Here is a 20,931-nt window from a genome sequence, read left to right on the forward strand (position 1 = left end):
CTAGAAGCTGAGGTCTTTCATAAAATATGATTAAATGAAGGGGAGCTGGGAACAGAGAGGTTAAGTAGGTAGGAAAAATCTTATAGAAAAGCTCATATAAGATTTCAGTACAGTCATTCTAAGAGGAAATAACCAGTGGAGAAGGCAAAGCACCCACAGAAGTATCTGTTGCTCTTAAGTAGTGAAGGGAGAGCTGACAGAGCTCTTTTAGCACTGGACTGAGAGTACTTATCTGTGGTGTTGCAATGGTTAAAACCAGACCAGAGACAAGCACATATATAATTTGCCATTTAGAATGAGCACTACCAATTTAGCTTTCAACTGGTGGCAAATCCTAGTCAGAGCAGTGAAAGGCCAAATACTAATTCAGGCAAAGCTACACTGATAAATGCTCTCGGAAGCTGTATGATTAGAAGAAGCCATTAGAGTATAACTGACCTAATTTCTTATTTTTATTTCACAACTGAATACAACTCAAGGGAACCCTGAGCAAAGAGACTTGCTCAACCCACACCACAGGCTGACAGGCTGACTGAACTAGCTGCTTGGCTAAAATTGTATTCTGATTAAATTTTAAGACCTTTTCTCCAAATGGCAAAGCTTTCCTCCCTGTTATTCCTGAGAGCCTCATTCGAGAATCAGAGTGTGAAGAGAGAGTGCACAGTGTCAGACAGCCTCTGTTGTTCCCCCCAACAAGTTATAAATAAATACAGGATACTCACAGAGCTCTGTACTAGAGAAAGCCAAGATCAAGGCCAAGTGTCACGGTCCTCCCTGAAAATAATTACAGCATGCAATATAATCCTACATACTCTAGCAATATGTAGTCTAAATAGAAACAAACAGGACAGCACTGGATTATGGGTGGTGGAATTGTACCAGACCCTGGGAATTTTATGTTAATTAAGAAACGGTGATTAATAGAGAACTGTAAGTTTTAATAAGCCAGTAATAAAAAGAGAAATTGTGTTTAAATAGCAGGCATGGCTTGATTGCCTGGAACAAATCTTCTGATTTTTAATCAAGGGAATTCACCTAGTGGAAAAATTTGCTTGACTTAAGACAGCAGAAGTTTTCTGCTGGTGTTACTCACTGTGGTTGACCTCCCTATCCCAGAGTTCTGTCTGGGTAACTGAGCAATTGGGAAAGAGGGCTTAGAAGCACTAGAATTTATGATCTTGATAAATAAAATCACTGCTGGAGGTTGTGTCAAACAAGAGGAGAGAACAGAGGATCACAAGACTTCTGGGGTTAAAGTGTTACAGTACATGCAAAAGACTCATCAACACAAGACAATTCACCTTGTCTCCTCGAAGTGCTCAGAAGGCCAGACACAGATCTATTAGGAAAGAGATTATTAAAGGTCCTGGATCCGCGGCTGCCCCACCAAGATGCACACTTTTTTCTTACATCAGGGTACTACTGCTTCTTCCCAACTTCTAGTAGTACAACAACACATAACTTCCATAAACATAAAGTGAAGGACATCCGTGGATCTTTCCTGTTACTGAGCACACATAGTAACAGGGAAATCCTGAGGTTTGATGCAATTTTCCTTGTACATACATCCCAAAACAAGACAGAGCTGACTCAGAGAAACTTGCTCATTAGTATCCCATCTTCACACCACGCTGTGCACCCTTGTTGACCATACACTACTGTGTGGATTATATAAAGGAGCTGTGCTCAATGAAGTGATGTTACTGTAAGCATAAAACAAGAATTCAGACAGTTTTAGTAATCCAACCTCAAACAATGGTGGACATAGAAATCCTACTGTAGCTGATGAAAAATTAAAAGCAAGGTCTAATTATCGGCAATGGAATTCAGAAATTAATACTCCAACCTTTGAACTGAGGAATATGTGTGTTCCTGAAAAGCAGTGCAACTGTTAAAAATATCAATAGATAAAATCTGTGCCTGAAGTCTGCTTCCTACCGACCCAGTAACATTCCACAGTGACTGGGAAGTGCATATTGAAGCAAATTAATTTCCAGACTATCTTGCATGAGAGGACAATGTCCCTCCAAGACAGAAAAATCTCTGAACCTGGAGCTCTGGCTAAATGAAGCTGTCTGCTACGTGCCTCTAATTTCTTTGCTTTGATGGAAGTCCTAATGTCACTACCTAGGCAATGAGAAGGTGAATTAGGGCTTCATCAGGACTAACTCAGGGCAGGCAGAGTTGAAGGCAGACCTTGATTAAATGCTCTAAGCAACTGGAATTAAACTGTGGGACTGCAGAGACTGGGAAGCAGTGGTCCACAGGCAAGTTTCCATTACAGAGCCCTTCACGCCAAACCCCTTTCAAAACCTGACATTTTTCCTCCAGCTCTCTTTTTCCTGCTACAAGTAAACTCATGAAACCTGCCAAAGTAGAAAACTAACTTATTAGTCACAGGACAGTTGGTGGCACACAGAGAATACTCCTGATTAATTTATCAGCCTAGGTTATTTTACAGCCAGCTGGCCCACCCTCATTGTGTTACATGACCATGTTGCAAACTATAAAGTGGTCACACAAAGATAACGTTTCTCTCTCTTCCCCACACCCTTTGCTTTTATTCTCTGCTTGTTCCTTCAGAGATAGCAGTGGTGTGGAAAGGCTCCACCAAGTATCTGTATGCTTGCTTCTCATTTGCATTAAGAGTCCCCAAGGTGCCATAAGGAAAGTAAGATTTGGACCTTGATTTCTGTGAAGGTCAGAGAGGGGTGGTTTTGTTTTGTTGGGTTTTTGGGGTTTGTTTTTGCTTTTTCTTTTGTCTTAATTAATTTAATATTGCATAAATACAATTAGTATTGCTTCTGTTTTGACAGGCAACACTCAGTGGTGGCTCACATAACCCTCTCTCCCATTTATATTTGAGGAGTTTATTTGATTTCAGTATTGCTTTATTAAGAGAAGGCACAGTGACCTAATTAGAAATATTGACAAGGATCCTGACCAATTCAATCTTTACATCTTACCTCTAAGAAGAACAAAAGAAAAGTTACCAGATAGCAAAATTATGAAAATCACAAAAGGAAGTGTCCTTGTAGACTGTACTTCTACCAAACTTGTTTCCAATCAAGTGAATCAAGAGAGACTAATTTCCCTATGTGTTAGAACTTTTTTTCTTTTCTTAAAGCTTGCAAGGCAAACAAATGAGATTAATTACAATACTTTAACAGTCTGTCAAATACAGCAGTTGTGTTGCTTACTTTTTAAGCCAGTGCATTCATGGGAATCTTTTTTTGTAGCATTCTCTCATAAAAATACACATGTAAGTTTAGCACAAACCATAAAAATGTACTGTAGACTTCAGCTAATCAAGTATCTTTCATTTGTAAGGAGGATTTGGGTATAGGCCAAGTTAATTAAAACCAGAATAGAACTGTGTTCTATTCATGAGTCATATACCTCTGACTCACAATAGTCTGTGCAGCTAGTGGGTTAATTTGTCCCCAAAACAGAGAAAAACTGAAGCTAGAGGTTATGACACTGTTTGAACTGAGTGCTGGTTTCAGACAGTAGATGTGCAGAGTTTTTAAGCAATTAAGAATAGATATACTTTAATGAGGTTCTTTCTGTATAGCCAAGGGCTGTTACAAACAGAAAGATCCAGAAGGACAGAAGGCTAACTAGCCCAGAACTGACACCTTCAATACTCTATTATAGCTACAAGATGCACATGAAAGTATTTAAACTATTGCCACATAGAGACCTTTAGATCACATGCATGTAATTTGTAATGCTGAGACTGTCCTCTCACCAATGGCCCTGCAGCACTTTAAGGGGAAAAATTTCACCCCAGCAATCAAACCCACACACTTACTTGCCTCAGTGGCCTCACGCTGAGCACCTACATCTTTACCACAAGAAGTGTGGTAATCTTTTAAGCTAACAGCCTTTGTAACTCCTCTGGTCCCTTTTCCCCTGAGGACTGGCATTCCACAAAAGCCTGACTGGTTACTTTCAAGCTCCCACTACAACTTAAAGGCACAAGTAGGGTACAGAAAGGGGAACCTGGCTACTAATCCTTATGATCTTCTATGTAAAGTTAGAGAAGCTGACTTTCAGCTTTCCTCCTCCCACATTCCTGCAAAACTGTGAGCCTTTCAAGACAAGGACCATATCATAGCATGCATTCACAGAACTGCTAGTGCAACTAACCCTGGAGGCATGGATATAAACCAAACAGCAATAATAAGCACACTTGAGTTACATCTGCCTAAAACTTAGTGCAAAGGTTGAAAGCAGACAGCAGCATTCCACTACTCTGTAGTTATCGGAGCTTCAAGGGTCTTATAAGAGAAGACATAAATTACCCTGTTTTTTCAGCCCTCATGCAGGTGAAACACTTATGAATAGAAGAGTGGAAAAGAAGCATGTATCTTTTATGAGCTAATTTACAAAGCAGCTAATAAAGGATCCTTTGAGGAAAGCAGGCCTTAAAAGTAATGGTTTTGTGGCTGTAATTATTTAGGATCGTGCTAGGATGTGAAGACAATACAGGCGTCAGTGTAAAGGTGACTGAGGGTTCCCACTGTGATAAGAATATTTATCCATTTCTAGGCAAAAAAGACTCAAAGAAACCACAAGGACTTTTCCCACATATTTAAAGCTAATTCAGTATTTTGCTGAATTCAGCCTACAGACCTCAGCATCTGCAAGTTTTAGAATGCCCACAGGAAAATATGTACTCACTTTCTTAAGGTAAGAAGTGCTACCCCACCTACCTCCCCCACAAAAAAAAAAAAAAAAAAAAAAAAAGAAAAAGAAAAAGAAAGGAAAATTACATTAGAAAAAAAGGAAGTTCTGGCCACAGTGATTTCCCCACACACCCCTGCATGTAATTTAATAGCCCTCATCTGTTCATCTAATGTAACAGTTATAAATTTGGCATGGTATCCAATGAACTAATCATTCAGAGACATGACTCGAGTCAGCGCCGTCCATTTCTCCCAGCATCAAAAGCCCTAAGCAGTAGATAGTGCTGATTAGTCACAGCTGGAGACTTCAAAGCTTCAACATGCTAGTTTAGTATTAATTTTCACCTACCTGGAGCAGTGCAAATATCCAGGAGAAGGAAGAATAGTTAAAGCATGTTTTCAGGCTTATTCCCAATAAAATTAAACTGAGCCAAATAGGAAACAGTCTGTGCAGTTTGCCACAACATGGAGATCTCAGAAGGGAAGCAGAAGACACTCTTCCTGTTTTCCCTCCTTAGCCCATATGAAGGGCATGACCCCAGACAGATTTTCTGCTCTTCCCACAGAATATAGGCACCAAACTTGCAATCCCAAAAAATGTTTTGGCACCACCTCCCCCTGAAGCAATCTAAATTTCACCCATAATTGTAATTTGGAAAATCCCTAGCATTTTATGCCTGCACATGTTTGAAGCTGACCGAATCTCAATGGGACTGAGTAGTTCTAGCTTAAATCTGTCTAGGCTCCAAAATGAGATCTAACACTCAATTCTGTACCTGTGCTCAGAGAGGGCCCAAGAAACCTCAACTGGATTTACAGATAAAATGCAGCAGTGTCTGCCATTTTCCTAAAACAGCTTGTGGAAGATGTGTTGCTCACCTTCCTTTGTAAGCTCACCTGATGGCTACAGAACAGGTAGGAAGCAGGGGATGAAACTACTATTTGCTTTGCCTGAAGAAACTCAAACATAATTCATGCTGCAGGCTGTGTAGGGTAGAAATACCTTCTCTTGGGGATGTTTTGACAGAAGAGTCCTAAAAAAGAGGAGTAAGAGTGACCAAAGCTCAGCAGGAACGCTGCATTGAAACAGAGCAATGCAAAGTTCTGGTTCCTCTTCAAAAATGTGTTTTGGTATTTTAGCACCCTTTGAAGGACTAAAATACAGAAGCAGGCCTTACAGGTGGCCCAGAAGACAGGTTCTTCCCCCATATCCTTTTCCACATTTCAATAACTTAACTACCAGTTACGCTCCCTCTTTTGCTCTCTTTCTCTCTCTGTCAGTTAACATGGAATTACTTTTTACAAAGAATAGCAACTTCAGGACCTGAGTCAAGAGTGCCCCTCTAAATGGTCTACTTGCTCTTCAGGACAAAAGCCATGGTGGGGCTTAAGACCATGGATCCAAAGATACTACTTTCCAGTCCTGAGTAATAGGTCTGGGATTCAAGAACAGCATTAAAACTCACCCTGTCCTTAGTGTTCCCTGTTGATTAGCTGGCTCTGCTGCTTTCAGCTTTACAAGCAGATCTAAATATCAATCACCTGCTTCTGGATCATTCCAGGAATATGGTGGCTAAAAAAGTTCATCTGTAGCACTTTAGATGCCTATATTTTGACTGGTTCCAAGGTCTGCATTGAAGTTCCTGCATTAAAGGATTACAACAAAAATGAGTTTATGAAAAGTAGATCTCAGAATCTTCTTAAATGGTTTATTTTCTGAAATGGACAGTTTAATATCAACCATTTAACATTTCAGTAACACTTTGTTCAATTTCAAATTAACAAAATGACTCTGCAGAAAACTGCATTATATCCAGCTACAATATCACCACTGAAGTGTCCAGCACAGCAATATTAAGGCAAAGGTATACTTAGCTATTTTGAGTGTAATATGGCATTTTCCTGACCTGCTGCTGTTAATCATTTCAAGCATATGTTTACATGACTGTTTTTGCCAACCCACTTTCAGCTGTCACCAGCCCCCACAGAAAATAATAATAAACACTGAGTACACCCACAAAGAGGTAATTGAGAATGGGTTAGATGCATAGAGAGCTTTGGAAGCTCTGAGAACATAAATCATACAGATTTCCTATTTTTTTGGTCATATATCTCAGACTCAACAAAAACATACAGTGTTGATTTTCAGCTGCAAATTTTATTGTGAATCATAACAAAGGTTTCAGAAAAGAACAGGAAAAAGTCAGCAATAGAGTGTCTCTTACTTACAGATTACATAAAATATATTCTGTGAAAGCTACTAGCTCTGCAGCTGAAGGCAATACACCTTATTTTAAACTAATTATTTTCAGATACATGATAAGAAGCAAATTTTGCAAATATTCTTTTTTCATAATTAGCCTGACATTGAAATTGAGGACCAAATATTTCAATGACACTAGCATTGATGCAGAGTGTGTAGTATTAAAATATTAGAAATTAAAATCTCATTATTGCAAAAAAAAAAAAAAAAAAAAAACCAAAAACATGGTCGCACAGAAAATACTGTCAAAATACATAAAATTAGCCAGTTAGCCCAAGTAAATGTTAAATGACTCAAAACCTCTTTGGAAAAATCTGTGGATGCTGAGGTATGCATAATTCCAGAAAATTGGTGCTACTATCTTCATTTTCCATGTGATAAACCAAAACAAAATATCTCACTTTAATTGTAACTTTCTAAAAGGATTTCTTCAGCCTTTAATTTTATTTTAACTGTAAAGACAAAACCCATGCTAATTCTTATAATAAAACTACTGTAGTCTATTAAGTAACAGTATAGAAAATCTTGCAAGAGGTCTTCAGGGCACTGTTCTCTCTTTGGGTGCTTGCCACAAAGGAAATTCATGAGGGCTGTTTTGACGTGAAGACAAGAATAACAAAAACTAGACCTAAAGCTACTATCCATTATACTAAATATCATATATATCTTTCTCTAATGAAATAAACCCCCTTACTTCTAAAAGCCATTGTGCTTTACAACACGGTGGCTTACAGTAAGGCTAAATTAATCTTAAACATGAATTTAAAACCATGTTTTACCAAAAGTCTCATTTACTTCAATCAATATAGTCTGCCAGAATGTAAACCATTCACAAGTACTATAACTGTCTGTAAAACCCAAAGCACCAAATACTCTGTTGATTGAATGCCACTGGTTTGCATGGAGATATGCCACACAGCAACTTGGTCCACGATCAAAGCAGCTTAGGATCTTACCCAGCACTTGCTGGCCCACCTGAATTCCTAAACTATGTAGCTGCAAGGGCTGCTGCCCCCCTATTAACAGGAAGATACCTACTGACTAACAGTTGGAAAGAACTATATTCTGCAGTCAGCTCATTTAATAAGAAACTTGGTCCAGCTGTACTCCATTAGAAATATAGCACAATCCAATTCTGCACTTTATGTGCATCTCAGGTAAAATTATGCAAAGGTTCCTTCATTACCTTTTTTCCAGGGCCCATTCTTTACAGCAACTAAGGCCAGTCAGCCAGGAAAGAAATATGAAAGGAGCTGACATAAACATATTAAGATTTTAGATAACTATTTTGACAAATTTTTTTACATGCTATTCATAATCTGTAGCTCCTCTTTGAAAAAAAAAATTCTTATGGCTGACAAAGCATGCCAGGATCCATCAATAGGGAACAAACCACAGAAGGAATCTGAATACCATGGTGCTGCATGGAATGGATGGATTAGAAGTCAGAGAAGCACAGAAAACTGTTCTGGCAGTTTCGTAATGCCCCTGCAGCAGAAATGTTTACAATGTGCCAGTTCTTGGTGGACTCAGCTTCTTGTGGGCCTTCATATTACACCACACAACAAACATATTGGTCTGGTAGACAAGATACAAACACCACCATGTGATCTTAAGGCAGTGGTTTGGATTCATACTAACTGGGGCTTTAGAAACCTAGCCAAAGGTTGGGGAGTAACCTAAGTTTAGCAGCAGACATGAGATCAGAAGCTCCTTCTGGGACTAGTAGTGAAACTGGCTTCTTCGAGTGACTGTTTGTATCTTACGTGGGCTAAATCCATCGATTTGGGTCTATTTAATCATTTGAAGTAATTATAAATAAATCCAGGGCTGACCTAAAACTTAAACAACCTCTATCTTAGTATCAACAGTGAGAAAAATTCTGCATTCAGCTGTACATCAGTACACACTACTGTGTACCACAATTAAAAGTATCATAGGTATCAGCAGAATTTGGCCCAGCTAACTTAACATTTCACTTCCCTGAAGAAAGGTGCTGACCTACACTGATTGCTGAAGAGCAAACTGTCTACAGTAGTATTCTATATTTCTATAATAATCTGTATTAAAGCAATAAATATTAGATATAATCTGTATCTTTCATCTTTATCTGATAGATATTTAAATCTACATCATTGAAAACACAAGCAGTGACCCACTCCTACATGGCAGCATATACTGTTTGTATAAATGTGTTAAAACCATCATATGGGTCTATATTTACACAGGAAATTCCTGTTTTTATAGCAGATGTTAATTTACATAAATTCTTACCGTCGGATAGATAATTGTGTAAACGTTGGATAGTTAAGTGTTTCTATGGTTCTGCATAATTGCATTTCAGCATGAGGATTTCTTCATTCTGTCTCAGTTTTACGTTTTTTTAAGAATGGAAAATGGGAGTCTGACAGACTTGAACTCTCCACTAACATTATACCAATATAGGACGGAATGCTTATTTTCAAGTCCATCTAAAAACCACTGTTCCTAATTTTTTTCCTTTACATATGTAAACTTCCTCTTTAAAGAAAGTATACCCCTAAAATCAAGGGAAATAAAAATGTTTTGGCATTGCTGAGATGTAAAATAGTATTTCAGCTGAGCATGATCTGCAGAAAAAACATAAATCTTTTAATTAACAGTTACAATTTCTACAGCCTAGGTGTGCAAATGAAAAACTTACATGAGAAACACTAAGATAATGGAATCTGCTGCGTGAGAAGTTCTGTCTCAGTTTCCTCAAAAATGTTGATTCCTATCATTTAGATTCGCAGATATCAGAGACATAATGAAAACATGTTCGTTTTCACCAGGGTGAAAATGTCCAGTTATTTACCTGTGTCAAAGGCAAATAACTGTTATTTTCTGCACTGCTAATTTCAGAAATTCAGATAAAAATATAGAGGTAAAAAATTTTTAATAAATTATATTTAGAATGCTTATAACAATCAGATAACTCTGAGTTTAGAATGTTCTTTGAATTAAATATTACTTCATTTCACAAAAGTTGGTATTTACTTCTCATAATAATTTTTGTGGCCCCAAGCAGAAGTCAGCATCATTTTGTTATTTAACGTCAGTGTTCATTAAAGACAGAATGTAAATAAATGTCTTTCTTTTATGCTAATTTTGCACTGGAAAACTCTGCATTTAAAAAAAAAGAAAGGCACTGGAAAATTGAAAAATATGTAATGCTTTATATACTAAGTAACATATAGCTGTTACTATGCCAGCACTGCAATTCTTCAGATGAGCAGACTCAAGAGATGCCAAATTGCTTTCACTTTTACCTATACCAGTTCTGCCATAATTGGATGACCATTAACAAATCTCCTTCCTACACTGAGCAGTGGGACGATTTCTGAACAGTTGTCCAGGAATGTCAGCTTAAGGAGTTTTTCCTTACTGTGTAACACAGGATCCCCAGAATCTGTGGTTACACTGCAAAGCTTCTTTTAGAAAGTTATTTAATACTAACAACAGAACTTTCAGAAAATGATCAATTTACTCTTCAGCTTATGCCAGTGCAGTTTCTGACAACGAACACTCGTGTCAGGCAGCCTCTTTCAGCTTCTGTACAGAAAACATAACTGGTGCTTGATACCAAGTCTAAGAGAAGAATCAACTCCTGCTTTTCTTTTTTGTCTTTGTTAAAGCTAGAACCAAACAGGTAACAGCTTATACTTGGTTATGACTAGAAAGAAGTACTCTTTATAGTCATGTAAAATGATCAAAGAACCTTGCACTGTAACAGTCTTTGCAGATGGGAGTAGTTTTGACCTAAAAGTAGTGCTTTTGTATCTGAAAGGCTAAAACAATGTTTCTGGAGAATAAATCTTATTTTTTGTGTTGGACATTATGCAGCAAAATACATTCATCATAAAATCTGCCAAAGGAACAAATTCTAAATCCTGTTCAGCAGTAAATCTATACTTGCAACCTGATAATCCTGTGTTTAAACTACTAAAAGAAAAAATAAAGCCATTCCTTTACTTTCTAATACTATGTAATAATACAACTATTATAGGGAAACAGGTGAGTTTTCCTGAAACGTGTACTATGCAAAAAAGATCTCTTCCTTGAACAAAACCAAGTAACAAGCTTCGAAGTGTGCTTATATGGAATGCTCAATAACACATATTTAAACTGGAGTATCCCATTATTAAAGTCTGAAGGAATGAGGAGCCACTTCAGTTTGTACCCATAAAATTCAAGCCTAACAGCACTGGAAATATAAATTAATCAGGTTAAGTGCTTGAGAAATTCTCCTCTTTTTAGTTGAGAACAAGAGTATTTAACTGTTTCTCCCCATGCACATTTCTCATGATTAGGTTGTAACCATATTATCATGGATAGCAAATTTCTAGATTAGAAAAGATGTATATAAAAAAATATTAAAATAGATAGTGCTGAATTTTCCTATGATTGGCTTAAAAGGCTGGTCTGAACTAGAGTTACTGAATCTTTTTTTCATTCTTGCTTCACCTACTACAAAACAGCATGAAGACAGTTATTGAGATACTAATTCTCTCAGATTATACCATATACCTTCCTTCAGACCTTTTCTTCATAATTTGTATTAGTTTTAAATCTACTAAGAAAAAATAAAAATTTCTTCAGATAAATGGTTTAGGTCCTTTTGGAATAAAGATGCAGAGGAATACTGATGAAAATTACGCTAGTTATGATGTTTCTTTGTGAACACTCCTTTACATCTGAAGTCAATTCTTCACTCCACGTTCCTGTATTTGGTAAACAAATTGTACAGTACTCTCAGTGTAGACTTCAAGTCGCAATTTACAATATCTAGAAAGAGAGATGAGGGAAGAGAAACATTAGTAACTTTATCAGCTCAGAGAATTTTCAAAAGAGGTGCCTATGCTCCACTTCCTTTCCAGATCCATATCCATCAATACTCAAATCACTGAGAAGGTAAGAGTAGAAATACAAATTAAGCCCTGTTTTTAAACTGGCAATTTTAAAAGTTCAACCACTTTTATTTAGAGATAGAAAAGGTTAATGGTGCTGATGAAGAAATGCAACCAAGGTTTAAACGCCCACAAGGTGATTTTTCAGGTAGGATTATGTATATTTGTATGACTGAATCTTCAGTGAGCTGTGCCCAAACATAAGGGTTTTGAAAAAAGCAGGCAGAAACCAATGGGTCTCTTATGTAAGAACTGCATGACTTGGCCCATTCTCGTATGCAACATCTTTTATTAAACCTAATTTCAGCAAAATAGCTAAAGGCAAGTTTACATTTTCTTAAGGATCTAAAGAAGCTAGGTACAGAAGTGCTCCTCAAAGACACTTCTGAAAATGCTTTGAGTTAGCTCATGTACATGGCTGAATCAGTTCTTAGAAACCTGACACTGAAAGTAAAGTATTTATATGAAAGAAAAAACTAATGAATACCTGCTGTTTCCAAGAGAAGTTGTTGAGAAAGTCAATATTATTTCACAAGAAATCTATAAAACAAACTGACAAGTACTACTGCAGGAGTCTATGCTAGTGCTTCAAGGAATATTCAGTCTCAAACAGGGACTCAGAATTGCCCTCAGAAAGAACAGAGAAGAATTAGAATAGAATTAGAACAGAATTGGCATGGTTCTGTCTCTTCCTGTTGACTATATAGGAACTCAATCTTCTAACTTTGGTTCTTGGATGTGGCCACTAAGGTGTAAAGCAGGTGGTGTGCACACTCCCATTGTCTTCAAAACCTCCAAGTCCAGTTAGTAAACTGGTATATAATCATCAGATATTTTGCCATTATGTTTATCTACGGTGATCTTTCTCCTTCCCTTCTCTACGGTGATCTCCTTCTCCTTCATTGTGGAGGGTTTAGACTTGGAAGAACATATCCAATCAATTCAATATGCATGATGTCCCAAGTATGGAAACTTTGAAGGGCTAAAAATATTAGCTACATGGCAAAATGACATGGAGAAAGGGTGAAAACAATCAAACCTAGATTTTATGCTGAGACTGTGTATGGTTATGAAACTGTGGCCACATGGTTTTGTGGCTCTTTATAAATGAGAACAAAAATACTTGGCATAAAATGAAGAGAAAGTGCCAAAAACGCTACATTAAGGGCACATTTCTCCCACAACATCATATTATATGAAGAACATAATCCAGAGCATTATTCAGGAACTTTATATTTTTAGGGCAGCAGCAAGCTGTAACACCTGAATTTCCTAATATAGAACTTCAAATTAAAGAACAAGATAACTTCAACAGGTCTTTGCAAAATTACCAGAAGACTCCATCACCACCACATTATTCCACAGAAAGTCCAATAAAAAAATAAGCATGCTCCCAGAGAAAGACAAGTTATTTCCATTGCTACATATGTTTGACCAACATGTATAACATTTTTACTGGTTGCAATTTTCAAAAAGAGAAATTTGAGTTTGGCTTTGATGTACACATTTCAAGAAGTAATCTGAAAAAGCTCACACTGCAAATGAATTCATTACAGACTCAGTAGATTAATGTACTGGCCATTTTAAAAGTAAAGGTCACGGAAAGCTTTTTAATACCTTCTCAATTATATTGCAGATAACCCAAATAAACTGTTGACCCCATAAAAATCTTTGATTTTCATACTCATTTATTTAACAGCATTCTTTTTTCCACTAAATATGTTTTTCATATTCTAAAGCACTTTTCAGCATATTTTTTCCTGAAGAACCTCAAAGAAACAGTGTAGGAATTTAAAGAGTATTTAGTATACGCATTTAGAGTAAGATCCTTTTCAATACTCTTTTGCTCACTGGAAATTTTAAGTATGGGCATTGTGCCCAGTGTAACAACACATAAAACAGATGTGTTTTTCCATTCACATTGGGCAGGAAGTTTCATATTAAGCATTTCAGTAATTGCACAAGAAATGTCTTATATATGCTGAAATATCCTTATGGCTTGATTTATACTGGAAAAATTAGCTGTCCCCTAGAGCAATAAATACCTGAAAAATTAAATACCATAAGAATTTTAAACCTCCATGGGGACCAAGGGATCACAGATACTCTGTTTTACTTGGACCTCAGATTTCACTATTTCCCCCTTCTCTCTTTGACTATTTAAAACATAAAAGTTTGTGATACTGTCACCACTGGTTTAGTTAAGTATGACTGTGGATAAGGGTTACAGCTATCAAAAGTGGAAAAAAAAAAGGCTTGGTAGGTCCAGATTAGACCCACAGGCAGTGTAGGCTCAACCCCAAAACATACTTTTTTGTGTGTGCATGTCTATATCTGCTGCTATGATATGGAAGTTTGGAGGGATGGAAAACAAGCAGAAGAGAACAGAACTTGATTCAGTGATGTGTGCCTAAATCTCCAGAGTGCTCTTATTATTAGCAATAAAACACTGAGCATTAGCTTATATCAACTCCTCAGGGAATGACAATCCAATATTGTGGCAGGAAAACACTGTGCACCACAGAATGTGAATCTGCAATGAGTCTTGAAAACATATATATTGATTACTATGGTAGGCAACCAGCAGAGGCCCAGCTGCTACCCCTGGAGCACAAGCTGCACATCCTGCTCCTACATGGCAAGTAGTAACTTCTCATGGAAAGAACCACAAGAGATTCTTACAACATGGTGAACCAGCCCAAGATGCTGAATTTAAACCCTGTATTTATGTAAGCAAAGAAGAGTGGAATACTGCTAAAGTCCACAGCAAAACCTGCATCTTCTCTGAAGACACATTTTACTTTCAGTCTCCATCTCTAAATCTAATTTAATTATGCATGATTACATCCTGCACTCAAAGGCACTTGTGCAAACATTTGAAATTCTTCTTCCATAACAGAAAAAATGTGGAAATCTTGCAAAATACACTGGAATAACTGAGCTTTAGTATGAAGATGTGGAACGGGTGAAAATGGAGAAATTGGAGCATCTGCCAGGGATCCCATTCACAACTGTCTTCTTTCTCTTCCAGTGATTACTTGATTACTACTGCATATGTTTGGGCACACAAATCTTACCCTGGCCATTCAGGAAAGGAAGCTTTCCAACATCTGAAAAAGTGTATCTACCAACCATTTAAAATACAGAGTTACCTGAGCACTTTAACATGTCTTTTTCTTTTCACTCTTGGTTTAACCTTTTAACCTTCATGTAGCTATGCCATAATGCTATGAGGTAAGACCTGGATCCAAAGCATTTTTAAATAGGATAGCAACAAAGCAGACTAGATACCTTCTGGTCTTGGCTTCGGCTTTTCCAATCCACCATCTTGCATTAGCTCAAATGCAAAGGATACATTGAGGACCTAGCAATATAATAAGGGTACTAATTAGTGCAAACTACATACAGTGCAATATAAATGGTCAAAACGAGATTCATTTAAAACAGCAGACACAAATACTCAGAACAAAAAAATAATCAGGGCTCTGTATATCAATGGAAGATCTGGTCCATGAAATCCAGACAATCCACTGTTTTTGTTTTTTTCTGGGTGGTGATGGTGGTTTCATAAATATAAAATTAATTGAAAAATAATATGTGAACTAATATTTCCCACTGAACAATTACTTATTTAGAAGAACAACCTACCTCCCACAAGTTTAAAAATTGGAACATCATGGTCTATTTAGTGCTTTTGTCTGGAACAGACATCTGAATTGCCTGGATAGCAACAGACACTGAGGTAATGGTTGGTCTCGAAATGATAGATGGTACACACATGCCTTTATGCTTCCAAAAAACATGAAACTTTTCAAATGCTAAATTCTTGGACAGTGGGGACAAAAAATCAGTTCTGTAATCAACTTGTGTGTATAATTCTTTATACACTTCACAAACAGTAGTCTGGTTCCATGGCACAATGGCTGCCAGTATCAGTTGATATTGCAGATCTTCCCATCATTAATATAATTTTCCCTTTCATTTAAGGTAAGTATTAATACTGAAATCTTAAATATGCTTGGAAATGATTGCCAGTACAGTCCTCTCTTGACTTCAGCTATCTACTTCAAACTTAAGTGTGGAAAAGCTTGTGTCATCCTTGTACTATCATGTGTATATATTTATTTGTTTTTAACAGAAAAATGAAATCTAATTACCTTTTGTTCAAAACTATCAGGAGTCAAGAAGAAGCTGTGCAGAGGAACAAAATAGCCTTCTAGGAGACCCATTAGCAGGACTAAGTACACACCATCTGCAAACTGTAGAAAAGACATTTCTCGGTACATTTTTAGAAACGCTTTGATGGATGAACAAGACATACATTGTCTAATGCAGAACTGTCAACAAACTACAAATACAAATATTTTAAACTGCAACTGAAAGATCTTATCTGATGTCTTTGATTCCTTTTATGTAGTTAGTATGTTCTACTGTGTCTTCTCCAGTACTGACCTAATATTAAAATATACATGCGGCACAAAATTCCTGGATACAGAGGTCACCATCAGCTTTCATTTATGCCTTTTTCTTTCTCTTCTACAAGCTGTGGGGAATAAGAACAGCTACCTTTCAAGGTCTCAAAAAAACCAGAATGAAGGTGCAATCTCATGACTGCACTGAAAATCAGTATGGAGGAGGAAATAAAGGCAAAATGAATCATCTCCCCTCACATTCTGGAAGTTTGAGTCAATCTAATTTTAAGTGTATATAATTATAGATGGAAGATATGTTCCAAAGGTATTTGTTTACTGATGATGAGCAAAGGTACTTGTTCATTTCTATCTAAAAAAAATAGCAACATCCAGAAGATTTTGTTAAAGGACTCTGATTCTTACCCCTGTGGTATTAGGTCTATCAATGCACTGAGATCTCCTCACAGTCAAATTGAGTTACCCATCACCTTCCTGAGGTAGATAATTTTCTTTCAACTGACAGATATACAATGTCTCATACTGTTTCAGATAAATGCTTAAGGGGTTTCTAGCCCTAAAAGTAAACAATGCAATTAGCAGGCATCAGAAACATCTTTCTGAAAGCACTTATACAGTATTTCCATCTAAGTCTTAATTTTACCTTTGAAAAATGTCTGTCAGATTGAAAGCTATTTAAATAAACCAGATTCTTAACAACATGAATCAAGACATAATATAAAAGCCTCTCCTGTAGACATATGGATTTTTTTTCATGGAGTGGATACCATCCTTCCTGTATGAACTTGTAATTTTCTTATGATAGCTGCTGCAATTGCTCACATGGAGAGGTATTAATACAGCAGAATTAAGCTTTCCTTTTAGCTTCTCTCCAGCCAATTTAGCAGCAGAGAACAAGAAAGAAAACCATGTACCACATTATTTCTGTGGTGCAATCGAGTCTGCAGCCCAACTGTACAGCTGTCTATACACTTGAGTAGCTTTACTCTCAAGAACGTATCTCACTGAATAGAGCCATTGTAAACCCATGCAATTGAGTGCTTCTGTAAAGGTAGCCAGGAAACAACTGTTCAGCTTGACGTTGGGTCAAACCAAGCAGACAGGGTATTTTCCTGACCAAAACAAGGGCAGGTTCTGCTTACAACACTTGGCAGAACTCAAGAGGCAGCATCTGTTAATTAATTTTTATGCTAATGACAGTACAAATCTGTTTGACAGAAATTTAGCTGGCCTCCTGATTTCTCTGCTTTATTGGTGAGGGTCTTCTTGATATGAATACATTTAGAATTAAAGGATTTCCCACCGAAATAATATCTTAGGCAGCTTAATCAATAATTCAATGAAATTTCTGGATAAAGTTGTGGGCATAGTGGATAACTGGACAACTACTCCTCCTCTTTAAGAACGGCTGTAAAATCCTACCTGGGTCTCCAGTTCAGTGACCTCCAAGTTCAATTTATTAAGATGCTTGTTCACAAAGGTGATGAGAGTCTGAAATATGAGAATATAGTGAAGGCCTATTCAGTAGGGCAGCAGTTCAACACATGCGGTAAGAACAGCACTCAGAAGAGAATGTGCATGAGTAAAGAGACTGCAACACATTTTTTTATTTTTAAAATAGAAATGTGACATGGAAAAAAAATAATCTTATTTTTTTCCAAGAATGAAGAACAGAAATAAAATGTACATGATGTAAAGACATAAAAATACACTGTTAAAACAATAATTATTGGAGGAAAAAAAAACACCAAACAGTAGCAGACTATAGGGAAGTGGGTAATTGGACTGCAGTCAAATTTGACAGAGGCCAAAATACTCTGGGTCAGGTCCCTGGCAGCTGTACACTGGATACCTCTTTGGCATTAGTACACTCAATCTACCACTTGGTTTCTACTGAACATACTTTGTGAGAACTTTTTGATGAAAACTTTGGTAACTACATGCAGTTCTGTGTTCCAAAGTTAAGTTCCTGCTGCTAAGTATTAAGAAAAAGTAACATTGCAATAATGAATTTTTATATTTATTTAAGCATAAAGCTTAATTGTATTTAATGCATGCAAACTAAGCCAATTATATGCTATATACATACACACTCATTACTTATCTCCAGATACATACAAGCATGCACATGCACATATTATGTAATTTAAAAATAAAAACATTCCAACCTTTTTCACTACATTGAGCTTGTCTGGAGCATGGTCAAATAAAGTATCAAATGCATCTCTTTCTGAAAAACATTCATAGATGTTAGTACACTGCACAGCATTTGTCCAAATGCAGAATAAACACTTAGGGCACATAGTCATTTAAGATAACAGTCAGCAAAAGGTTTCAATGTAGCCTCTTTGTATTCCAAATACTGTTTATTTTGCATGCTGCTCTCTTGATATAAGTTGCCAGTAACTGGGGAGAGGCACCAGAGCCTTTTCTGAGCAACTTCCATTTCAAGACTCATCTGAATGACAGTAAAGGTACAAATGACTCCACGACAAGCTACATTCATGTTCCTCAATATAAAAATGGAAGAGTAGATCTAAAGGTATCTGCAGAAGGCAGACTACACAAAGTAAGACTACTCAGGGATATCACTGGGAAAAGAGGTCATGCATGTAGCCTTTTAAAGCAGCTGTAAGGCAGGCACGGAAATACTGTAAGAAGCAAATGCTGAATTCTTGGTGGGACTCCATCAAAGCTCCTCAGATCTGTGCTTTCTGTTGACAAGGAATTTGGCCAGTCTCAATACCAGCAGTAAGGCATTAGGCACATGAACTGTCATGGTGTTCAGGCCTGCTGAAAAATGACTCAAAGTCATTAGTGTTAAGCAGGTAATGTATGCAAGAATGCCAATGAATTAATCAGCTAATTTTTGATAAGACATTTCATATTATGCTGGAAACTTATGACCATTAATACCGTAACAGTGATGTTCTGGAGGTTAAACCACAAAGCACCTGCAAATTAACATGAGCTGAAAAGCAATGAAATGTGCTTTAAAGATGGCCAGACTTATTTTAATACCTTTTTTTTTTCTTTTTGTTAACTGCCACAATAGCCTGTGGTGCATATATTTACGTATTTCCCAGGGCAACTACAAATCCTCAACTTCCTTGCAGTTTGATCAAAGTGACCATCTATTACAGAACTAATTTATACTTTGGCTGCCTCAAGAAAAACATAATAATCAAATTAACTTACCGTGCCTTCCTGATAATGCCCTATGAAAAACAAACAAACATAAAAGAACAAAACACTGTTATATATAAATCACTTGCAGACATTGTGCTGCAAAAGAAAACAGCATGCATGACTAGATCTTCAGCTTGGTGAAAACTGGAGTAGTAGATCCATGAGATTAAGAAAACTTTCATCAAACTATTCCAACTCAGAATCTGAATTAGCCTGGAATCCATCAGTAAAATATCTCCTGGCTTCACTGAAGTCTCATGAGAGGCCAGAGCTCAGATGATGTACTACTGAGCAACCCAAAGCATCACACCTTGCCTGACTGAAGGAGGCTTTTTCATGTTGACTTTTTGAAAACTTTTCCCTTTGCTTTGAAGTTGCTTTTACCACACTAACAACAATATAATTTCAGCCAAAACAACGCTTGGACTGCGTTCTTGAGGACTGCAGCATTTTGCTCTAGTTGATCCCTCCTGTAACTATTACATGTAAAAAAACTCATAAAGATTAATAATAATAATCCTCTTTTCTATTAGAAACTAGGGTATTCTACTATTGCTTTCTGTTGATGTGGAGCAAGCTCTCTGTAATTAATTGTCTGGTGAGATAACATGAACAGGGCTTACTACTGTCCTTTTACATCCCCTAAGTCCAAACACCTAAAAATACTCGTATCAAGTGAGTTCCTTTCTGAAAGAATCTAGTTCTTAATCAAATAAACCCCAACATATAAGAATGAGGCATATCTTTCTTGTTTAAAGGGCTTGTGAACAAAATAAAAAGAAATAAAATTAATATAGAAATAATTTAGTATTGCATAAATATAAAATGGAGATTTTTTTATAACTTCACTCTGTCTTTTCTTTTATCCTGGTTTCCTGCTTTTAGTTCGCCAGCTCTGTATTTCCTCACCCTTTTGTATTTTTAGATGCATTTTGCTGCTCTTGAAATGGCTAAAATACAGTCATTGGCTGATGCATCATCTTCCTTGGAACCCCAATACTGAAATCTAAATATCAGCAAATGTTTGAATTTCTGAGACGTGTCTGTGTTCAATTACTGAACTCCTGGCAAAAGTGATGTTGACATACTCAGTGTTACCAGTTATTTCCTCTTGGATTTGTCGAGACTGGAGGATTCCTTCTCGTTTCTGGAAAAAATAAAGAAGTTACATTTTTTCAGTGAAGTTTAATGCTTAGAGTACAGCAAAAATGATTTGAGATCCACAAACAATTAGTTAAGAGACCAGAAAAATACGAATTCTTTTAAAGCAAACAGAGTAATACATTATTTCACCTTTCAAGTATTTCAGAAAGCAATTCTGTACATTAACAAGAAACCTGAAACTCCACCTGTAGAAGGAAGTATTTCTTTTCCTTTCTCCATTGTTCTTAATTCACTTTTCTTTAAAAGGCACCAATTCAGCACAACAT

General features: G+C 36.8%; 1 protein-coding gene across 1 annotated transcript in view; it reads right to left on the reverse strand.

Moving 5' to 3' along the window:
- Positions 1-6,829: 6,829 nt before the first annotated feature.
- Positions 6,830-20,931, reverse strand: part of PARVA (parvin alpha) — a 62,394-nt gene continuing 48,292 nt past the window's right edge. Inside the window, exons 7-13 of the mRNA XM_071762304.1 lie at positions 20,590-20,648; positions 19,511-19,530; positions 18,481-18,542; positions 17,735-17,803; positions 16,040-16,141; positions 15,174-15,246; positions 6,830-11,760 (exon numbers count right to left, since the gene is read on the reverse strand). Coding sequence (XP_071618405.1) covers positions 11,684-11,760; positions 15,174-15,246; positions 16,040-16,141; positions 17,735-17,803; positions 18,481-18,542; positions 19,511-19,530; positions 20,590-20,648 — 462 coding nt within the window. The 3' untranslated portion in view covers positions 6,830-11,683. The remainder of the gene's footprint in view (positions 11,761-15,173; positions 15,247-16,039; positions 16,142-17,734; positions 17,804-18,480; positions 18,543-19,510; positions 19,531-20,589; positions 20,649-20,931) is intronic.

This window comes from Heliangelus exortis, chromosome 18 (genome assembly GCF_036169615.1).
Source record: "Heliangelus exortis chromosome 18, bHelExo1.hap1, whole genome shotgun sequence".
Taxonomy (NCBI): domain Eukaryota; kingdom Metazoa; phylum Chordata; class Aves; order Apodiformes; family Trochilidae; genus Heliangelus; species Heliangelus exortis.